The 16,435-nt window shown below is 42.4% G+C and overlaps 1 protein-coding gene across 6 annotated transcripts in view; it reads right to left on the bottom strand.

Annotated features, from left to right (window-relative positions):
• The window catches only part of LOC148021291 (hydrolase family protein / HAD-superfamily protein), a 163,880-nt gene that overhangs the window by 114,293 nt on the left and 33,152 nt on the right, over window positions 1–16,435 (bottom strand). For 3 of the 6 annotated variants that reach the window (XM_087699148.1, XM_087699152.1, XM_087699150.1), the window contains exons 3-4: window positions 14,977–15,012; window positions 11,911–11,984 (exon numbers count right to left, since the gene is read on the bottom strand). In XM_087699148.1, the coding sequence (XP_087555274.1) occupies window positions 11,911–11,984; window positions 14,977–15,012 (110 nt within the window). Of the gene's footprint in view, window positions 1–11,910; window positions 11,985–14,960; window positions 15,013–15,463; window positions 15,583–16,435 lie in introns of those variants that run through there. The other 3 variants (XM_087699153.1, XM_087699154.1, XM_087699151.1) reach the window with 3 other exon arrangements.

The raw sequence follows: 16,435 nt of genomic DNA, 5'->3' as shown, positions 1-16,435 counted from the left end.
GCAAGGTTATTTAGAACATGTGATGCACATGGCAATTATTTCACAGTAACAGGCCAAGGACCCCGAGGATGCAGTGGGTATCAAAGGCAAAAGTTATAATAAGTTATGCTAGTTGGGCTTTAGGGGCTCAAATGATGTTAGTTTTGACCCTAGGACAGTTATTTGGCCAATAAGTGTTTGTGGTGACACTAGGGACTAGCATTAATTAATTAATTAATGCAAACCTATGGGTCAACAAAGGTTAGGGACCATTCCAGGTTGCAAATGGCCTAGCCAATTTAATTATGGATGGGTGCATTTAACTTTAAGCAAGGTCAGAAAGGCTGAAATTAATTTTCAAGATTATTTCATTCTGAAAATTAATTAAATGGCTAGATAATACTAATAAATGGGTCTACAAAGGCAGCCACCAAGCAAGAATGCCCATGCAAACTAAGAAAACGTTTCTGGAAGCTCGTTCTCAACCATTCAGTTAGTCTACAACTTGGAGGAGAGAGAGAGAGAGAGAGAGAGAGAGAGAGCTATTGGTTCATTTTCTAATAAGAGAACAACAATTTGTTGTAGAAGACAACCATCTAGGGGTCTCAATAGGCAGCAAACAGCAAGGAGTTACCTTCCAAGGGCTGGCAATAGCATTACTGATCAAGTGACAGCATTTTGGAGGTGTCTAGCCCCAGGTGACTGCATTAAATGCACGTTGGAGCACGCAACAAGCAAAATTTAGGGTTTTCTCTCAAAGAAAATTAGATTTCTCTCTCATCTTGGCTTTCTCTCACCTTCTCCAATCCATTCTCAAGAGATCTCAACATTTCTCTGTCATTTTGAGTAAATCTTAGCCAAATTTGGTTGATAGCAAAGAGATCTTTGCTGTAAACCCTAAATTTCTGCAAAAATCAGGGTTTAGCAGCCACCTTGGGACCGATGCCAACAGGAGAAGGCATCGTTCATTGAAATCAGCACCTGAATTTTGTGAAATTGACAAGGATTTCAAATGCCAAACCATCCATTGTGAATTGGGGCAACATTTGGCTAGTTACTGGTTCCATTTATGCAATTCCTAGGTGAAAATCAAGGGGCAATTGGCCCAAATTGCTTGTTGATTGTATGTACAAGAAGCGGCTTTGGGATCAACAAAGGAGATCGTGGAATCTAAACTTATACTCAATCCATTAGCAATTAAAGTTAAAGAAATACCGAAAGGGGCGCCAGTTTTGGGGCCAACTAAGTGTCTATTGTTCAAGATTATTAAGGTAAATTGTGCATTTCAATTTATGTTTATTTATTGATTGATGTAATTAAGTGCTTAATCAGGGAATTACTGTTAGCAGTCATGTTTGTCATGCCTTGTCATCTCCTGCCTGTGAGCCTCAGTCTGAGTCAGATGAGGACATTAGGAGCTCTGACATGTCTATCACTTGTTTTGACGGAGGAGGTAGCTCATTCTAGAGCACTCAGATGTGCATTTCCCGGGGCAGTTTCTGCATTCATCAGCTTGCCTCACCTGCCGGACATTGTCCACCCTTTCCGGGATTTTCCTGAGCATTCCTGGCATTTTTACCAGCATTAAATGCTGGTCAGATCAGCATTAAATGCTGGTCGGACATATTTATGGCCTCAAATTTCAGGTCGGCCAGTTTGTCGGTTTTTTGGCTATTTATAGCCATTTCCCACTTGGCAGTCAGTTGTATTATCAACTTCCCTCCTTCCTTGGCAGGTGCACACTCCGACTCCGTCATCTTCCTCCGTCTTTGGTGCTGCCATCGTCATCAGCCTGATCTGATTCCCTTACTGACGCTTCGGGCTGCGTGCAGGGACTGATCAGTCCATTTCAGTGTATTCAGCATTCATTTCAGTCAGTGCAGATTTTCTTCCTTCATTCTCTGCTTTCTCTCCTCTCCTCCGTGTTCGTATTTCCTCTTCCGTTGCGCACTCTCACATGGTATCATCGCCAAACTGAGAGTACATGGAGCTGAGTTTTACGTGGGAGAACACCCACAACTCTGCGTTTGCTGGTCAAGACGTCTCCAACAGCTGAGGCGTCATCCTCTGCACCATCTCCTTGATCAGGGCGGCCTGTTTTGGTGTCAACAAATTTGCGTTTGCTGCTGGCGTCTTCTCCAGTGGCTGCCACGTCATCACCACCCTCATCCTGCCTGCGTTTTCAGCCTCGGCGGCCTTCCTCCAGCTGGGCGACACCCTTCCAGCCTGCGCCTTGCTGTTCTGGCTGTTGTTCCTTCGTCCGGCGGCTCTTTTCCTGCTGGCGACTTCTTCCCAGGCTGCGTTTTCAGGCAGGCGGCTGTTTTTCTGTGGTGATTGCATCGTCAACATTTGCGTTTGACATCATCCTTGCGTTCTGTGCAAGGCGGCCAGCTCAGGAGCTTCTGGTGTTTGTGTTTCGGCACCGGCAACCTTCCCTTGTTGTGTTTTGGTGTTTGCAGATTGGAAGATGTCTTCTCATCAGTCTACAGGTTTTGATGGCTCAGATGATGAGCTTTTGTCTCGACATTCATCTGAACGGAGGCGTGATTTCTATCACGAGGACCGTCGTCCGGAGTCTATTCCTCTTTCCCGTCCCCCTTCTATTCATGTATCTCGGCGATCCCCTTCCAGTGGGCCGAAGATGCAGCCTTTGGTACCCCCTGTACAAGTACCCGTACTTCCTCAGCTGCCCAAAGAGGACCGGTTGGATGGCTCCAACTTTTCTCTATGGTCCTGCAAGGTGGAGTGTATCTTGGACTCCTTCGATCTTTGGGAGCTTGTTTCTATTTCTATTCCCCGGCCTATGGTGGATCCCGCAGATGGGACATCTATGGATCGTGCAGCCTTATGGGATCGGCTTAATTCTAGAGCCAGATCTTTCCTCTTTCTGAGTTTGCAGGATTCTGTCCTTGTTCATGTTCACAAGTTGAAGACTGCAGCGGACGTGTGGCAGAAGCTAGCGTCTCTCTATCAGCAGAAGACGTTTGCCCACCGGATATCTCTCGAAAAGAAGTTGCGGATGCTCGCTATTGATGATAGTCCTTCCATGAAGGACCACATCAACAGATTACAGGATATGAGGGATGAGCTTGCATCCCTCGGTCGGATGATATCTTCTGAAGACATGGCTATGATTCTTTTGACTCAGCTGCCATCGCCTCGGTTTGATGTCTTCTACACCAGCCTTCTTACATCGAGGACCCGTGAGAAGCAGCTATCCCCGCTTGTCTTGGAGCATGACGAGCGACTCAGAGAGGTCAGTGCTAGTGGATCCGACTCCACTAGAGCTTTTGTTGCAGGTTCGGGAGGACAGAAGAAGAAGAAGAAGTCAAAGGCTAAGAAGAAGGACAGTTCTTCAGGCTCTGACTCAGATTCAGAGAGACCAAAGTGCCCACACTGTGGGAAAGGGACACATCTAGAGGAGAAATGCTGGAAGAAGTACCCTCACCTTCGTCCGGGAGCGAAGGGTGGATCTACATCGGAGCCTTCTTCTACCTCTACACCAGCTGTTACCCATGAGTCAGTGTTCCTTCATATCCATGCTTTGGAGGAGGATCCTTCTTCCGTGGCTGCAGTGTCTTCTGTGCAGCCTTGGTTAGTGGACAGTGGTGCTTCGAATATGACTCCCCGAGGTGATTTGTTACAGGATCTCCGTCCATCAGAGGGTTCAGTCACTGTTGGTGACATTTTATCGGTGCCTATTAGTGGTGTTGGCACATTGCCTTTGTTTACAGACCGACCTACGAGCTTCCTTTCACAGGCCCTACATGTTCCGGACTTGGGCCTTCCCCTCCTCTCAGTTTATGGCCTTACGAGGCTTGGCACACGAGTGATCTTCACCGAGCATGCCGTTGTTATTGAGGATTCTTTTACAGGAGCTGTCTTATCTACAGGTTGGCTGGAGAGCGGGCTTTACAGGCTCCATTCCCCTTCTTTGATGCAGGGTCCTCCGAGGCAGTCTATTGCTACACCCGTTCCCGCTTGTGCACCTTCTATTCCACAGGTTCCTTCCCATCCCCCACCTTCTCCTCCGGTGGTTCCCTCGTACCCTCCATCCCTTTCAGAGGGGGACGATCGCGGTGATGCGGCTGTGGATTCCCTGGCCCCTAGTGTTTTAGAGGGGGCTTTCCAGGATCGTGAGGAGCTCCTTCAGCGGCAGTCTACTTCGACGGACTTCATCGACATTGGCATTCCTCTTGCCATCCCCGGATCCATTTCTTCTTCGGCCTTCAGCCACATCCCGGATCTGAGAGGGGGTGTTAGCAGTCATGTTTGTCATGCCTTGTCATCTCCTGCCTGTGAGCCTCAGTCTGAGTCAGATGAGGACATTAGGAGCTCTGACATGTCTATCACTTGTTTTGACGGAGGAGGTAGCTCATTCTAGAGCACTCAGATGTGCATTTCCCGGGGCAGTTTCTGCATTCATCAGCTTGCCTCACCTGCCGGACATTGTCCACCCTTTCCGGGATTTTCCTGAGCATTCCTGGCATTTTTACCAGCATTAAATGCTGGTCGGACATATTTATGGCCTCAAATTTCAGGATTACCACCCTCTCCAAGAAGGAAGGCTAGTTGCAACCGAAGTGACAAAACAAACACAAGCGCAAGTGAAGGAAACAACACAATGGATTGACGTGGTTAAGAAACAAAAAATATCACCCATCCACAATTTGGATGTCATGAACACCACTCTTGAGGAAGAGGCAAATCATAGAGTGCACACTTTACAGGTATGTGTAGTGGGGTGGGCCGAGAAGGGCACCCCCAAAGACAACGCAAAAGCACTTGAGTAAAAAATAGGTGCAAATAGTATGCCAATTATTGATGCATTGCATGTGGGTACAATGAAGGTCTTGATTCTTAGGTTTGAGGACATGGAAAAAAAGAGGCTTTCTTGTCCAAGAGAAACCTTAAAAGGGGAGAAGATATACTTGGATGAAGATCTTACTCCAGCCCAAGTGGCACATAGGAAAGAGCACATGCCTCAAGTCCTCAAAAGCTCATAAGGAGGGGAAATTTGTAGTGTATCATGATGGATGGCTGATTATCACCAATTGTCGATCCAAATGACAGTGCACTACCCTATGAGACATGGAGATTTATAAATGTATAGTATGGAATTGTAATGGAGCTCTCCAAAGGGATGTTGGTTATTTTGAGGACGCTTTCAGAAATGTAGATACTCCCATGTATATTGTGACACACCAATGCGATAGTAGGCATTTACCAAAGGTATGGGGATATAGATGGGAGTCGGTTTTTCATCCCCAGTCACCCACAACAAGGGGGGATGAGAGGATTTTTTGGAATAGCTGTACTATTCAAGGAGGAGCTCCATGATTGAGTACATGTCATACATAAAGATATTGAGGCACAATACCTATGGATCCAAGTATGTAGAGATGGACTCAAAGAGTTATACATAGCAGTTTCCTACTTTCCGCCAGCCGATTCTAGGTATGCGCCATCAAGAGATCTAGCAAATGAGTCCCTTACATGCCACTACATGAGGATATTTTACAATTTACCAACATGGGAGACACATTGCTAGCTGCAGATTTTAATGCATGCATAGGTACTGCACAGACAGTGATGTATGAAAGGAGCGCCAATTTTAGGGCCAATAGGCTACCCATTGTCCAAGATTAAGTGGTAACATTTGCATTTTCAGTTTATTGAATTTTATGCTTGCTGTAATTGTTGATAAATCAGGTCATTACCACCCTCGTGGAGAAGGAAGGCTAGTTGCATGGTTCCATTGCTAGCGGGATACCATTAACTCCCTTGGATCGGTGGGCCCAAGGCACTTGTGTGCAAGTTAGTGAAGTTGCATATTGTTGAAATTGTGATCAGTGAAGTGCATTTGCAGCAAGCATGTCATCATACAATGATTTGGGTTTAAATCATAATGATGCTTCATCATCAAAAGATACACAAAGCAATAGAAAAAATGCAATTCATAATCTTGGAACGGCCATGAGGCTGGGCATCAAGTAGAAAATGTGGATTTAGAGCAAGAAGCAAGTCCCTCTAGACCACTAAATGCTGATGATCAGCAAGAAGATGAAGAATTCGATGACCAGTTTAAAGATCATTTGACAAGAGCAGCTGATATGTTTGCACAACTAGCAAAGGATCCTCAATTTACTTGGTTTTTAAATTCTTCCAAGAAGAAAGCGAAGGACAGAGAAAGTCGTCCTCTAGAGTTTCGGGACAGCAAGATGTACCGAAAGAAATGCCACATTGTCTCAAGATGCTCCCAATGTTGTCAATCAGCAAAAGCAACTAGTGCTAGTGGGGCAAGACACCCAAATGCAAGGCCATCTTGGTAGTGCCAATGCAATGGATTTTGGACAGCAAAACATGCATGCATGGGCCAGCCAAGATACTTTGGTGGTAGTACTATGGTAGTACTATATTTCATGTTGTAGTGAGTCAAGGACCGCATATGGGGATACATGGTACAACTCCTTATGGTATGCAATAACCAATGCATGGAATGCAAGGCCCAATGTATTCAAGTATGGCAAGTTGAATATAAAACCCCGTGTATGGTAATATCGGCATGATGCTTGGGGCACCAAGTGGCATGTATGGTAATGCATCTAAACCCCTTCATATGTATGGGGCTCAAGGAATGAATGTTGGTCATGTAAATGCTTGAAATGGTGTTGATTATGATGCAAAGTTAGCAAGCGCACCGTTTTTGCACTAGACTGTAGTTAGTTTATGATAATTTGACTCCCAAGGAGGCAGCAAAGGACTATGATGATAGTGGAAAATGGGTGAAGTTTGAGGCCTTTAATAGTGCACAAGATAGGCTGAAAGCTTCAACTTTCATTTAGCAGTTTAACGCAACCTATTCATGAGACAATTTCACCGAGTTCTCTAAGATTAGAAAGGCAGCCATTTTCTTGAAGGAAAATGCATTGTAATGGTGGTCCGCACTTCTAATGCAAGATAGAGCACCATCGCGATGGGTAAAATTTAAGCAAATGTTTGCTTCTAATTGGTTGATGAGCAGCTTTGAAGTGGCTATTATGACTACTTGGAGTAAGCTGGATGCATCACTTGAGGACCCTAAACTCACCCACCCTCCTTTTCTCAACCTAGGGTTTTGAGTGGATGAATATCTTGAAAGAGAATGTAGAAACTATGCACAAGGAAGGTGCATCCTCAAGTACACATGCAACTAAAGCTGCATATAGCTGCAAAAAACCTCGTGTCATGCTCAAGTTCATTGAAGATGCAACACATACGTCTTCTTATTGCCTCGCATGCTTGTTGTTGGAGCTTTAGGGAGAGGATCCTCATGTGTAGTACATAGAACAAAGGTGTAGTGATGTGCTCATGTACCAATAAGAGGAATTATAGGTGAAGTCCACCAAGGATAGATACTCAATCCATCTCTTAGGTTCTTTGCTACAATAGGCCCTCAATATGTCCTCAATCACTTGGTTCACCCTTTCAGTTTACCCAGCAGTTTATGGATGATAAGCCATGCTAAGACCTACATGTGTTCCAATGGCTTGGAATAGAATGAGCTTTGGTCTTATGCAATAGCGATAGTTGAGAAAGGGAAGATTACTAGGGGTGAGTTGAATAAAGTGAGAAACTTCATTTGAAAAAGGATTGCTGGAATGATCCTCTAGATTCTTTTTCCATGTATGCTTACATTGCTAAAAATCAAAACACTAAAGTTGTTATTGATGAGAAGCATAAATAGGATGATGTTACAAAAAAAGGAACTTTGAAAAGGACAGCCAAAGGAAGTGGAAAGCTTGAATCTAAACAGTGTATATCTCATGAAAGCCCTCCTCGCATATGGACACGAGGAGTTGTAGTAGTCTTATTCATCACAGGGCCCACCTTTTCTATGCAAGAGGCAACAAACACTAGAGTGACCCGTGGATACACAGCACTCGGTGGTTTGGAGAAGATGTCCTCACATGTACAATTTCAAATCTTGACCACCGCAGCGGATCAAGGAGCACTATGATGGATGGAGATCGATGGAGAAACCCCAGTGTCCATGATATCCAAGATGATCAAATGTAAGGCCTCAGTTCCACATGAGATTATCAAAGCTAAGCTAGCAGCTACACCGATTGTGATACAGACCCTCACCCAATCGGTTACATACATACATAGACTATGGGACTTACCTTGACGCAAATATGCATGGTTGGCTCTTTAGTCCTCCAGATAGCTTGCCAAAGAGGATGATACTTCATGTTGGTATGCAAAGATGTTAACCTGGTTTGAGCCACATGGCTTTAGCATAGACAAGTTACCCCCCTTCAAGTCCTCCCTTGATGCACCATCTTTTGATTTAAGCAAGTCAAAGATTCATAAGATCATCAAGATGGATCTTATCCAATAGGACATCATGCAGATATGGCTGATGCTAGTACAGGAGTTGGGAACAAAGATGGCTTTTTACTGCCAGCATTTTCTATATACTATAGATGATAGATTTATTGTTTGCCCGAGATACATGGACGCCCACTTTTCACATGGGATCAAATGTACTATTGCCCACCTACCCACCTCTTCACATGAGCTACAAATTAAGACTGTGGCAAATACATATCCATCCCAGTAGAGGAGCACATATGCCACATATGTCAGTTAGAGCCAAAGACAGAGGAGCATTATATTTGTTGTCGTTGCCCAGCTTATTATGAGGTCCAAGGCCGTTTCCACGATCTATTTAAAGGTGAATTTGGACCGCTATCTTAAGTCATGGATTTTACCAACCAACGAAGCCTTGGCCTCTTCCTCCTTGGGATACGACGGCTTCATGACATGCTCCTCAAGAGTATAGCTACTCCAGGATGATGAGGCCCTTCCCAAGGGCAACTCATAGACTTCTTTGTGAGGGAGACTCAAGAGACCTCAATGCAATTATAGCCCCAATCCACACAAGAGATTCTCTCACCACCAGAGTTTTCACACAAATAGGAAATATTGATTGATCAAGCCGTTCATCTTAGCCAATCCAGACGGACTAGGCCTTAACAAGGCAGACATTGACATCATCTTCATAGGCAAATACATGAGATTATAGCTTGAGCCAGAGCTAGGCCCTCCATATCCACATGAGATTGTACCATCTAGAGCTCATTGTTACTAGATAGAGTTCTATGTTTTACACATAGCATTGGTTTGTTTCCTTCTTATTTGCTTTGTGCTACATGTTTAGTTAGTTTCCTTCTTATTTGCTTTGTCGTACATGTTTTACTTAGACAATTGTACCATCATATACATGATGGTAACTCATGGCCTCATAGGTCATTTTGGCATGTTACAAACGCTAACATATCATTTCATTTCATTTCTCTCTCTCTCTCTCTTTTCTTTCATAATGGGTTGCTTATATTAATTACAAAAAAAGTACAGGATAACAAGATTACAAAGTTTAGGATGGCTTTAGGCCAGCATACATAAACCAGATACAATGGATTCAACAAACAGAAACTGGCGAGTGTGCAAGACGCACCATGGGACTCAATAGACACATAAGATCAAGAGAGTTGACAATATTTTGCCACATGGGATTAAGCCTTTGCTGCCAATGTCTCCAGTACTCCCACCCTAGGTACTTGCGATCCGACGGAGTGATGACTTGACCATCAACATCAAAAGCCAACATAGCTAGTGGATCACAAGTGCCATGTTGTTGTTGCCACTCTTTGGGAGGCTACAGATCCTTGGGAATAGTAGAAACTCAAGCAATTGCTGCATCTCAGCGACACGAATAGTGCGAAGAAGGTCCGGTGATGAAGAAGGGCAAGTAGGTACTGCAAGCACCAAAGTCTCCTTGGCTTTTCCTTTAGTATGGTCAAGTGCTTAGTAGGACACAAGTGCTTCCATTCATCCTTGTGTCCCCAAATCTAGAGGACGATATGTGGTTTAGGTTTAGAGTGGCTGGGCTCAATAATCAAGTGCTTAGTAGGACACAAGCGCATTTTGGTCTTTATCCATAGGCTGGTCCACCAAGGTAGTCTTTATATCTGGACATGAGGGTGTCCAATGAAAGTACCCCATGTGAGGCAAGACCAAAGAGGCCGCATACCATTGCAATTGAGGCGCAATTGATTGGGCCTCTTTCTAGTTGTATTCCATAGCATGCACAACCTATTTCTATTGGCTGCCTTTAGACTATGGGGCACCAACACATGACCCACTACAACCATAGGATCCTTGAGGAGGGCCCAATAAACAGCAGGGCAATGCTCTACTTCCACCCATACCGCACATGCCTGCTTGAGCAAACATTGGAAAACTGCCATTGGACACCAAGAAACAATATGCACCAACTGTTTATCAAAAAAGAGGGGTTGTTGATAAAGAAGAAAGTCCCCTGCCGAGGGAGAGCGAAGCATGACCTCATAGAAACCATGGGACCAGCAAAAATCTCCTCCGCACCATCATTTTGGAGAAGAGATACCAACCACTAGTGGATCATGGTGAGGACGGCATGAGTCTGTTGGCCAATGAAGAAAATAATAATACCTCGCTCATGAAAGGCAAAAAAGGAGTGGAGAACCTCCTAAGTGTTCACCTATGCGTACCATTATTTTGGAGAAGGGATACCAACCACTAGTGGATCATGGTGAGGACGGCATGAGTCTGTCGGCCAATGAAGAAAATAATAGTACCTCGCTCATGAAAGGCAAAAAAGGAGTGGAGAACCTCTTGAGTGTTCACCTATGCGTCCAAGATCTCTTCCTCCGCACAGGCACAAATATCTCAATGATTATGCTCAACATACTCCTCTAAAAGAATATCTCAATGATTATGCTCAACATACTCCTCTAAAAGAAAGTTAACAAACTCAAACAACTGTTCCCAATTCGGCTCTTGCAAATCCTACAAGGGAGGAGAGGCCACCTGTGCATACGAGCATAGCGGAGAATCACCTGGACCAAGGGCCTCAATGGCAACTAAAAATTATTCATGCTTGCTGCATCTGATAGAAGGCTCAACGTCACGGGGTGATGAAGCCATCTCATCAGTGCAACAGACCATATCTTCTTCTACTGCATCATCTTCGACATCCATAGCTGGGTCTCTGATTGCGGGAGGTAAGTCAACGCAGTCCATGAATAGGCATCAGCTGTGAACAGAAAAGGCATAGTAGGGCCCTTCAAAAGGAAAGGCCACAGGGTGCAGTAGAGGTTGGAGGCTGCAGGCAGAAGGACAGGCATAGGGTGGGGTGGCAAACTGGGTGTCGTAGTAGAGCAACACGCCTATAGGACAAGCCACATTCAGGACTGTTCCTTGCGTAGAGCAGGCTCTTCAACGCAGGCAGGCACACATGCAAGCACCCAGGGCGGCAAAAGACAGTAGAAGGACCGCAGGTCAGCACTGCAGAAAGCTCACACAACAGCACAAGCCAAACGTGCAGGCAATAGGAGGCCATACCAGTCGCAGAAATCCACGCAGAGGCTACAGGGATGCTGCACAGGTAGACAGGCTCACCGCCTCTCTTCCCTCCCCCCCCCCCCCCCCCGCCCCCGCACACACACACACACACACTCTCTCTCTCTCTCTCTCTCTCTCTCTCTCTCTCTCTCTCTCTCTCACATGCGAATATGACACCATGAAGGGAAGAGAGTGCTGAAAGTTAACATAGCTACTTCAAAGTACGAGATGATCGATGATCATGATCATGATTACAATGATTAGGAGAAGAAGGGCAGCATAGTCATGATTGATGGTGATGGTTGAGGGGGTTTATATAAGTTTTACAAGTGTGTGCATGCATGTGAGATCCTTTTTTTTTCCCTTGTCCTCTTTCACTCGCTCTTTTCAAATTGTATTTCACTTCACACCTTAGTGGAACATTGATAAACACAATACATTATACATGTGAAGGAGAAAGAAACAATGTAACTCTAAAGAGTTGGATGGATCAAAAGAAACCTGTTCTGGCAAAATCTTAACACCTAACAAACAGCTAAATTCTGATGCTTTTACTGACTCTCGTGCTCCTCCACCTGATTCAACAAGAAGTCATAGCAAGCTTTATGATCACTGCACTAAGAGACAGGTTTAAATTGTACATTTAAATACTTCTAACATCGGAATGGATAGAACTTATGGAAAACCAAGTCTGTAAACTAAAAAAGGCAAGAAACACCACCTAAAGCACCTAAAAATTTTCAGGTTATCAGTTAATCTAGGGAAGTCAACTTGTGATGATCTTCCAACCAGCACTATTCTCTTCCAACATCTAGAAGGAGCTCATTCCACTATCGTTGGCCTTTCTTCTAAACAAACACAGTATCAATCACACAAAGTTAGCAAAATTGGAAACTTAGATTCTGTTTTAACAGGGCTATTCGCATTCAGATTGGACCATCCACATCAACACCAGGTTATCACACAGAGGTTACTGTTACACCCTTGCCTCAGGATTCATTTAGTATTTGAAAACAACATGAACCTTTGCCAAATTCAACAGCCAGGACCAGTCCAATATCTTCAATAGCCAGTGTCATTGCCCTACTCGAAACCCAGTCTTTTATTTCAGGACCAAATACTTGGGAGCTCATTATGATCTTACTAATCAGCACCTTGAACTAGCGATGCTCAAATCAGAGTACACCCCTACATAGGACAATAAAGCATGTGTTAACAAAGGCATTACCTCTGAGCAGCCTTAGAGATCTTTTGTACCACATTTGAGTTGGACCACTATGATTGAACTTTTCTTTGGATGAGAGGGCACTTTCATTTTATCTGTCAATCTACAGGAACCTTGCAAACACTGTTCTGTATTCCTCATCTTCAGTGTCTTTTGCGTAGGACCACAGCCTGGGTTCATTCTGCCTCACCTTCATCATGTTGATTATGTTTTTACTATCCACTCTTTTTACACCTCTGTCTCCATCAATGCCCATACATTCACTCGTTAAGAGCTTGTACCCAAATATTAAAATAACGTACAAAACATCTCTTTGAAAAATGTTTATTCTTATGGACACATGATTATAAGCTTGCTTGCACAGCTGCAAGGAGAATCAAGTCTAGAAATTGTAGCATAGACCACCACACTGTCAATTCACAGACCACCTCAACATTTTGGCCTAGGGCTAGCTCATGAAATGAGGCATAGGGTTAAGCACATAGGACAATCATCCAGTCATGACAATCATGATTATCCCATAGAGGTATATTATTCCAGAGCCTCTAGAAGTGTGTAGCTTGGTGTCTAGGGTGTGATCAAAGAATAGATTCACCACTTGTACTGAAAGGCAAGATTCTCCTAAGGGATTGCAACATCATTCTCCCATTTATGAGTCCCCCACTCATCTCCTCTCCACACTATCTACTCCAAAACCCTCTCCTTTTCCATCATCATCAAGATATACCAAATTATATCGATGATTAGATATCTCAACAATGCACTGTATTTTGAATTATGTTGAATATACTGACTATCGCACAATATCTAAATGCTACCTAATAGCTGACGTAACCTGCATTGCTGTGTAAATGTCCCTACAAACTCTCATGGAATGGGCCAGGCACGGCTAGACTCCCATGCTAGCCTGATTTCGCTTGCATTGTCCAAGCTGCGAGCCATCCCCTGTCCCTAGCTGGCCCATTCTAAATGACTAGTTGTGTATCAATGTCCTCTTGGCATCTCAAGGGTGTTTCTCCAACACCTTACAAAAGTTTCACAAACAGAAGGCTGAGCAAAAAGAAGGAACGGGGGCAGGTGGTTGGCATTGCAGAAAATCCATCACAAACACCACCTCCAGTCTCCCCCCACACATGGTTGGAATCCTACAGAAAATTTATAGGTCTCTCCACTTAGGTTTCATTTATAGAGCCATATTATTAAGAATATGTTTTATATGTTCAATACCCTCATATAATCTGTATAGTACCCTAGTTATCATATAATCACTAATCTTTTGTACAAAATACCATTAATAATTAAAACAAAACATTATTGGTGTTAATTAATAACAATTATCTAAAATTAGGTAATGTTGGTAAATTCAAGTGTGTTTTTGTTTTTTACTTTTTACTTCTTGATAATCATTTAGAATTTAATTGTTTTTAAACTTATTAATAATTATTCCAAATGAAAAAGTATTAAAAGATATACCTTTGGATTATAAATTAGTTATTATTCTCAATAATTATTAATGCATATTAATTATTAAGCTTAAATTATTAATCATTAATTACATAATAATTATTTGTTATTTATTACTTATCAACTAATTGATTATTATTAATTATTAATTCAAGTTATCAATTATTATTAATCATTAATTATTCATTATTATTAATACTTATTTATATTTAATTTACTAATTTTCCACTTGGATTTTTCAATTTAGTAACTCAAATCTCTTCAACTTCTGCCAAGAGACAATCCACATTTTGTTTGTGCTAGGCTTTATCTAAAGTATTTATATAGTACAATTCTTTCATACTAAAGAATTCTTTCGTACAAAAGATTCCTTCATAAGAAATAATTTTCCCACTAATCTTTTCCTCAATCCAATACAATATTCTATGTATTTGCTGGCGTATCCCCATATTCTACCTTGTATTTTTGGGGGTCATCCTATAGTAGTCCAATATTTTCCATATTATACAAATCGAATAATGTAACCTATTGCTTCACCTCACCTAAAGTGCCATACGACTAGCTCTACAAGGACCTTGTTCACAACATTTGTCATCAACATAGGGAGACATTCCCTATGTTCGTAGCAAATGTTTGCCTATGCTGGTGACAAACATTGTGAACATTGTTAGCCAAGACAAAGTCACATTGACCACCTTGTTCACAACATTTGTCACCAGCATAAGGAGACATAGTCACTCAAATTTCACATCCATTTGTCATTGTTTCAACTAGTTGCAATGTACAATAATAAGATCAACATTACTTAGTGTCGACACTATGTATGGTGAAGAATAAGCACTGTTAAAATTGACACTTGAACCTTGGAAATGAATTACCATTTGTAAGGAGAATAAATGGAACTCGCAAATTGTCTGCATACAAGACAAAACAAATATAGATCAGTTTACCTCACAAGTCCATGTCAATACTACAGAATTGATTATTATACCAGCGTTAGGTTGTTTGCAAGCCTCTTGCGTTTTCTAATACAAACATCAAGCACATATTGTTTTCTCACAATTGATGTGGCAAGAATGAGTGAAGTTTAGCAGTACACATTTTGATTATGCAACCTATCAAATCCATGTCAAATGGTAAGCACGTTGAGTTTGACGCACATATTCACCAAGTTTTGTGTGTGTGTGTGTGTGTGTGTGTGTGTGTGTAAACTTATAAATATTATATTATATTATATTATACTAATATAAAACACACACACGTGTACATACACACACACAAAGATTTACTAAACAAAGTTATCATAAGATGTAATAAAGATGGAATAAAGTTAATATTGAATGTTTTGAAAATCAATAAACATACCTTCTTGGCACCCATGTTATTTTCAAATAAGATCTCTTGATTCTCCTTCTTCATGTTCTATCCTCTTTCTTAGCCGAAACCTCCAAAAGTTTGACATGTTTTGGTAGCCCCAATGGTTCTATTTGCTAAAAAAAAGCTATCAAAGGATGTGATAAAGATGGGAATGATGAAACCAACCTTCCTTCCCAAATAGGGTACTAAACCTAATCAAGTGCTTAATTATAGCAATTAATTAAAGAGCATTAACTGAAATGCACACTTTACCTTAACAATCTTGGACATTGGACACCCTATTGGCCCCAAAACTTGTGCCCTTTGCAACATTTCTTTAACTTGAACTTCTAATGGATTTATTAAAAGCTCAGATTCCACAATCTCTTTTGCTAATCTAAAAGCCCCTTGCTGCACAAATAATCAATAAGCAATTCGAGTCAATTGCCCCTTAATTTTCACCTAGGACTTGCACTTATGGAACCACCAACTAACCGAATGCTACCCCAATTCACAACAGATGAGCTGGTATCTAAAATCCCTAACAATTCCTTGCATTTTAGGTGTTGATTTCAATGTACGATGCCCTTGATTGATGATGTGGGTCCCAAGGTGGGTGCTAAACCCTAATTCTACATAAATTTAGGGTTTGCAGCAAAATTCTCCTTGCTGTCCACCAAATTTGGCTGAGATCTGCTCCAAATGGCTGAGAGATGCCGAGTATTCAAAGAATAAGCTAGAGAACGTCAGAGAATGCTGAGAGGAGAGAGAAATTTCAGGTTCTTCACAAGAAATGCCTTCAATCTGATTGCTGCCCTGATCAAACTGCATTAAATGCAGTCGCCTGCTATCCCAAGCCTCATAAATGTTGTCACCCGATCAGTGTTGCCAACCCCTACAAAGAGTTCTACTGATGTCACCTACCTCTTGTAGGCCCCACATGGTTATCACCTGCTGAATGGCTGATTTCTGCATAGGAAA

This window comes from Lygodium microphyllum, chromosome 18 (assembly GCF_053477565.2).
Source record: "Lygodium microphyllum isolate KBCC chromosome 18, Lygodium_microphyllum_v1.1.10, whole genome shotgun sequence".
NCBI lineage: Eukaryota > Viridiplantae > Streptophyta > Polypodiopsida > Schizaeales > Lygodiaceae > Lygodium > Lygodium microphyllum.
Note: the sequence above shows the minus strand (reverse complement) of the source record. Positions and strands in the feature narration are given on the sequence as shown.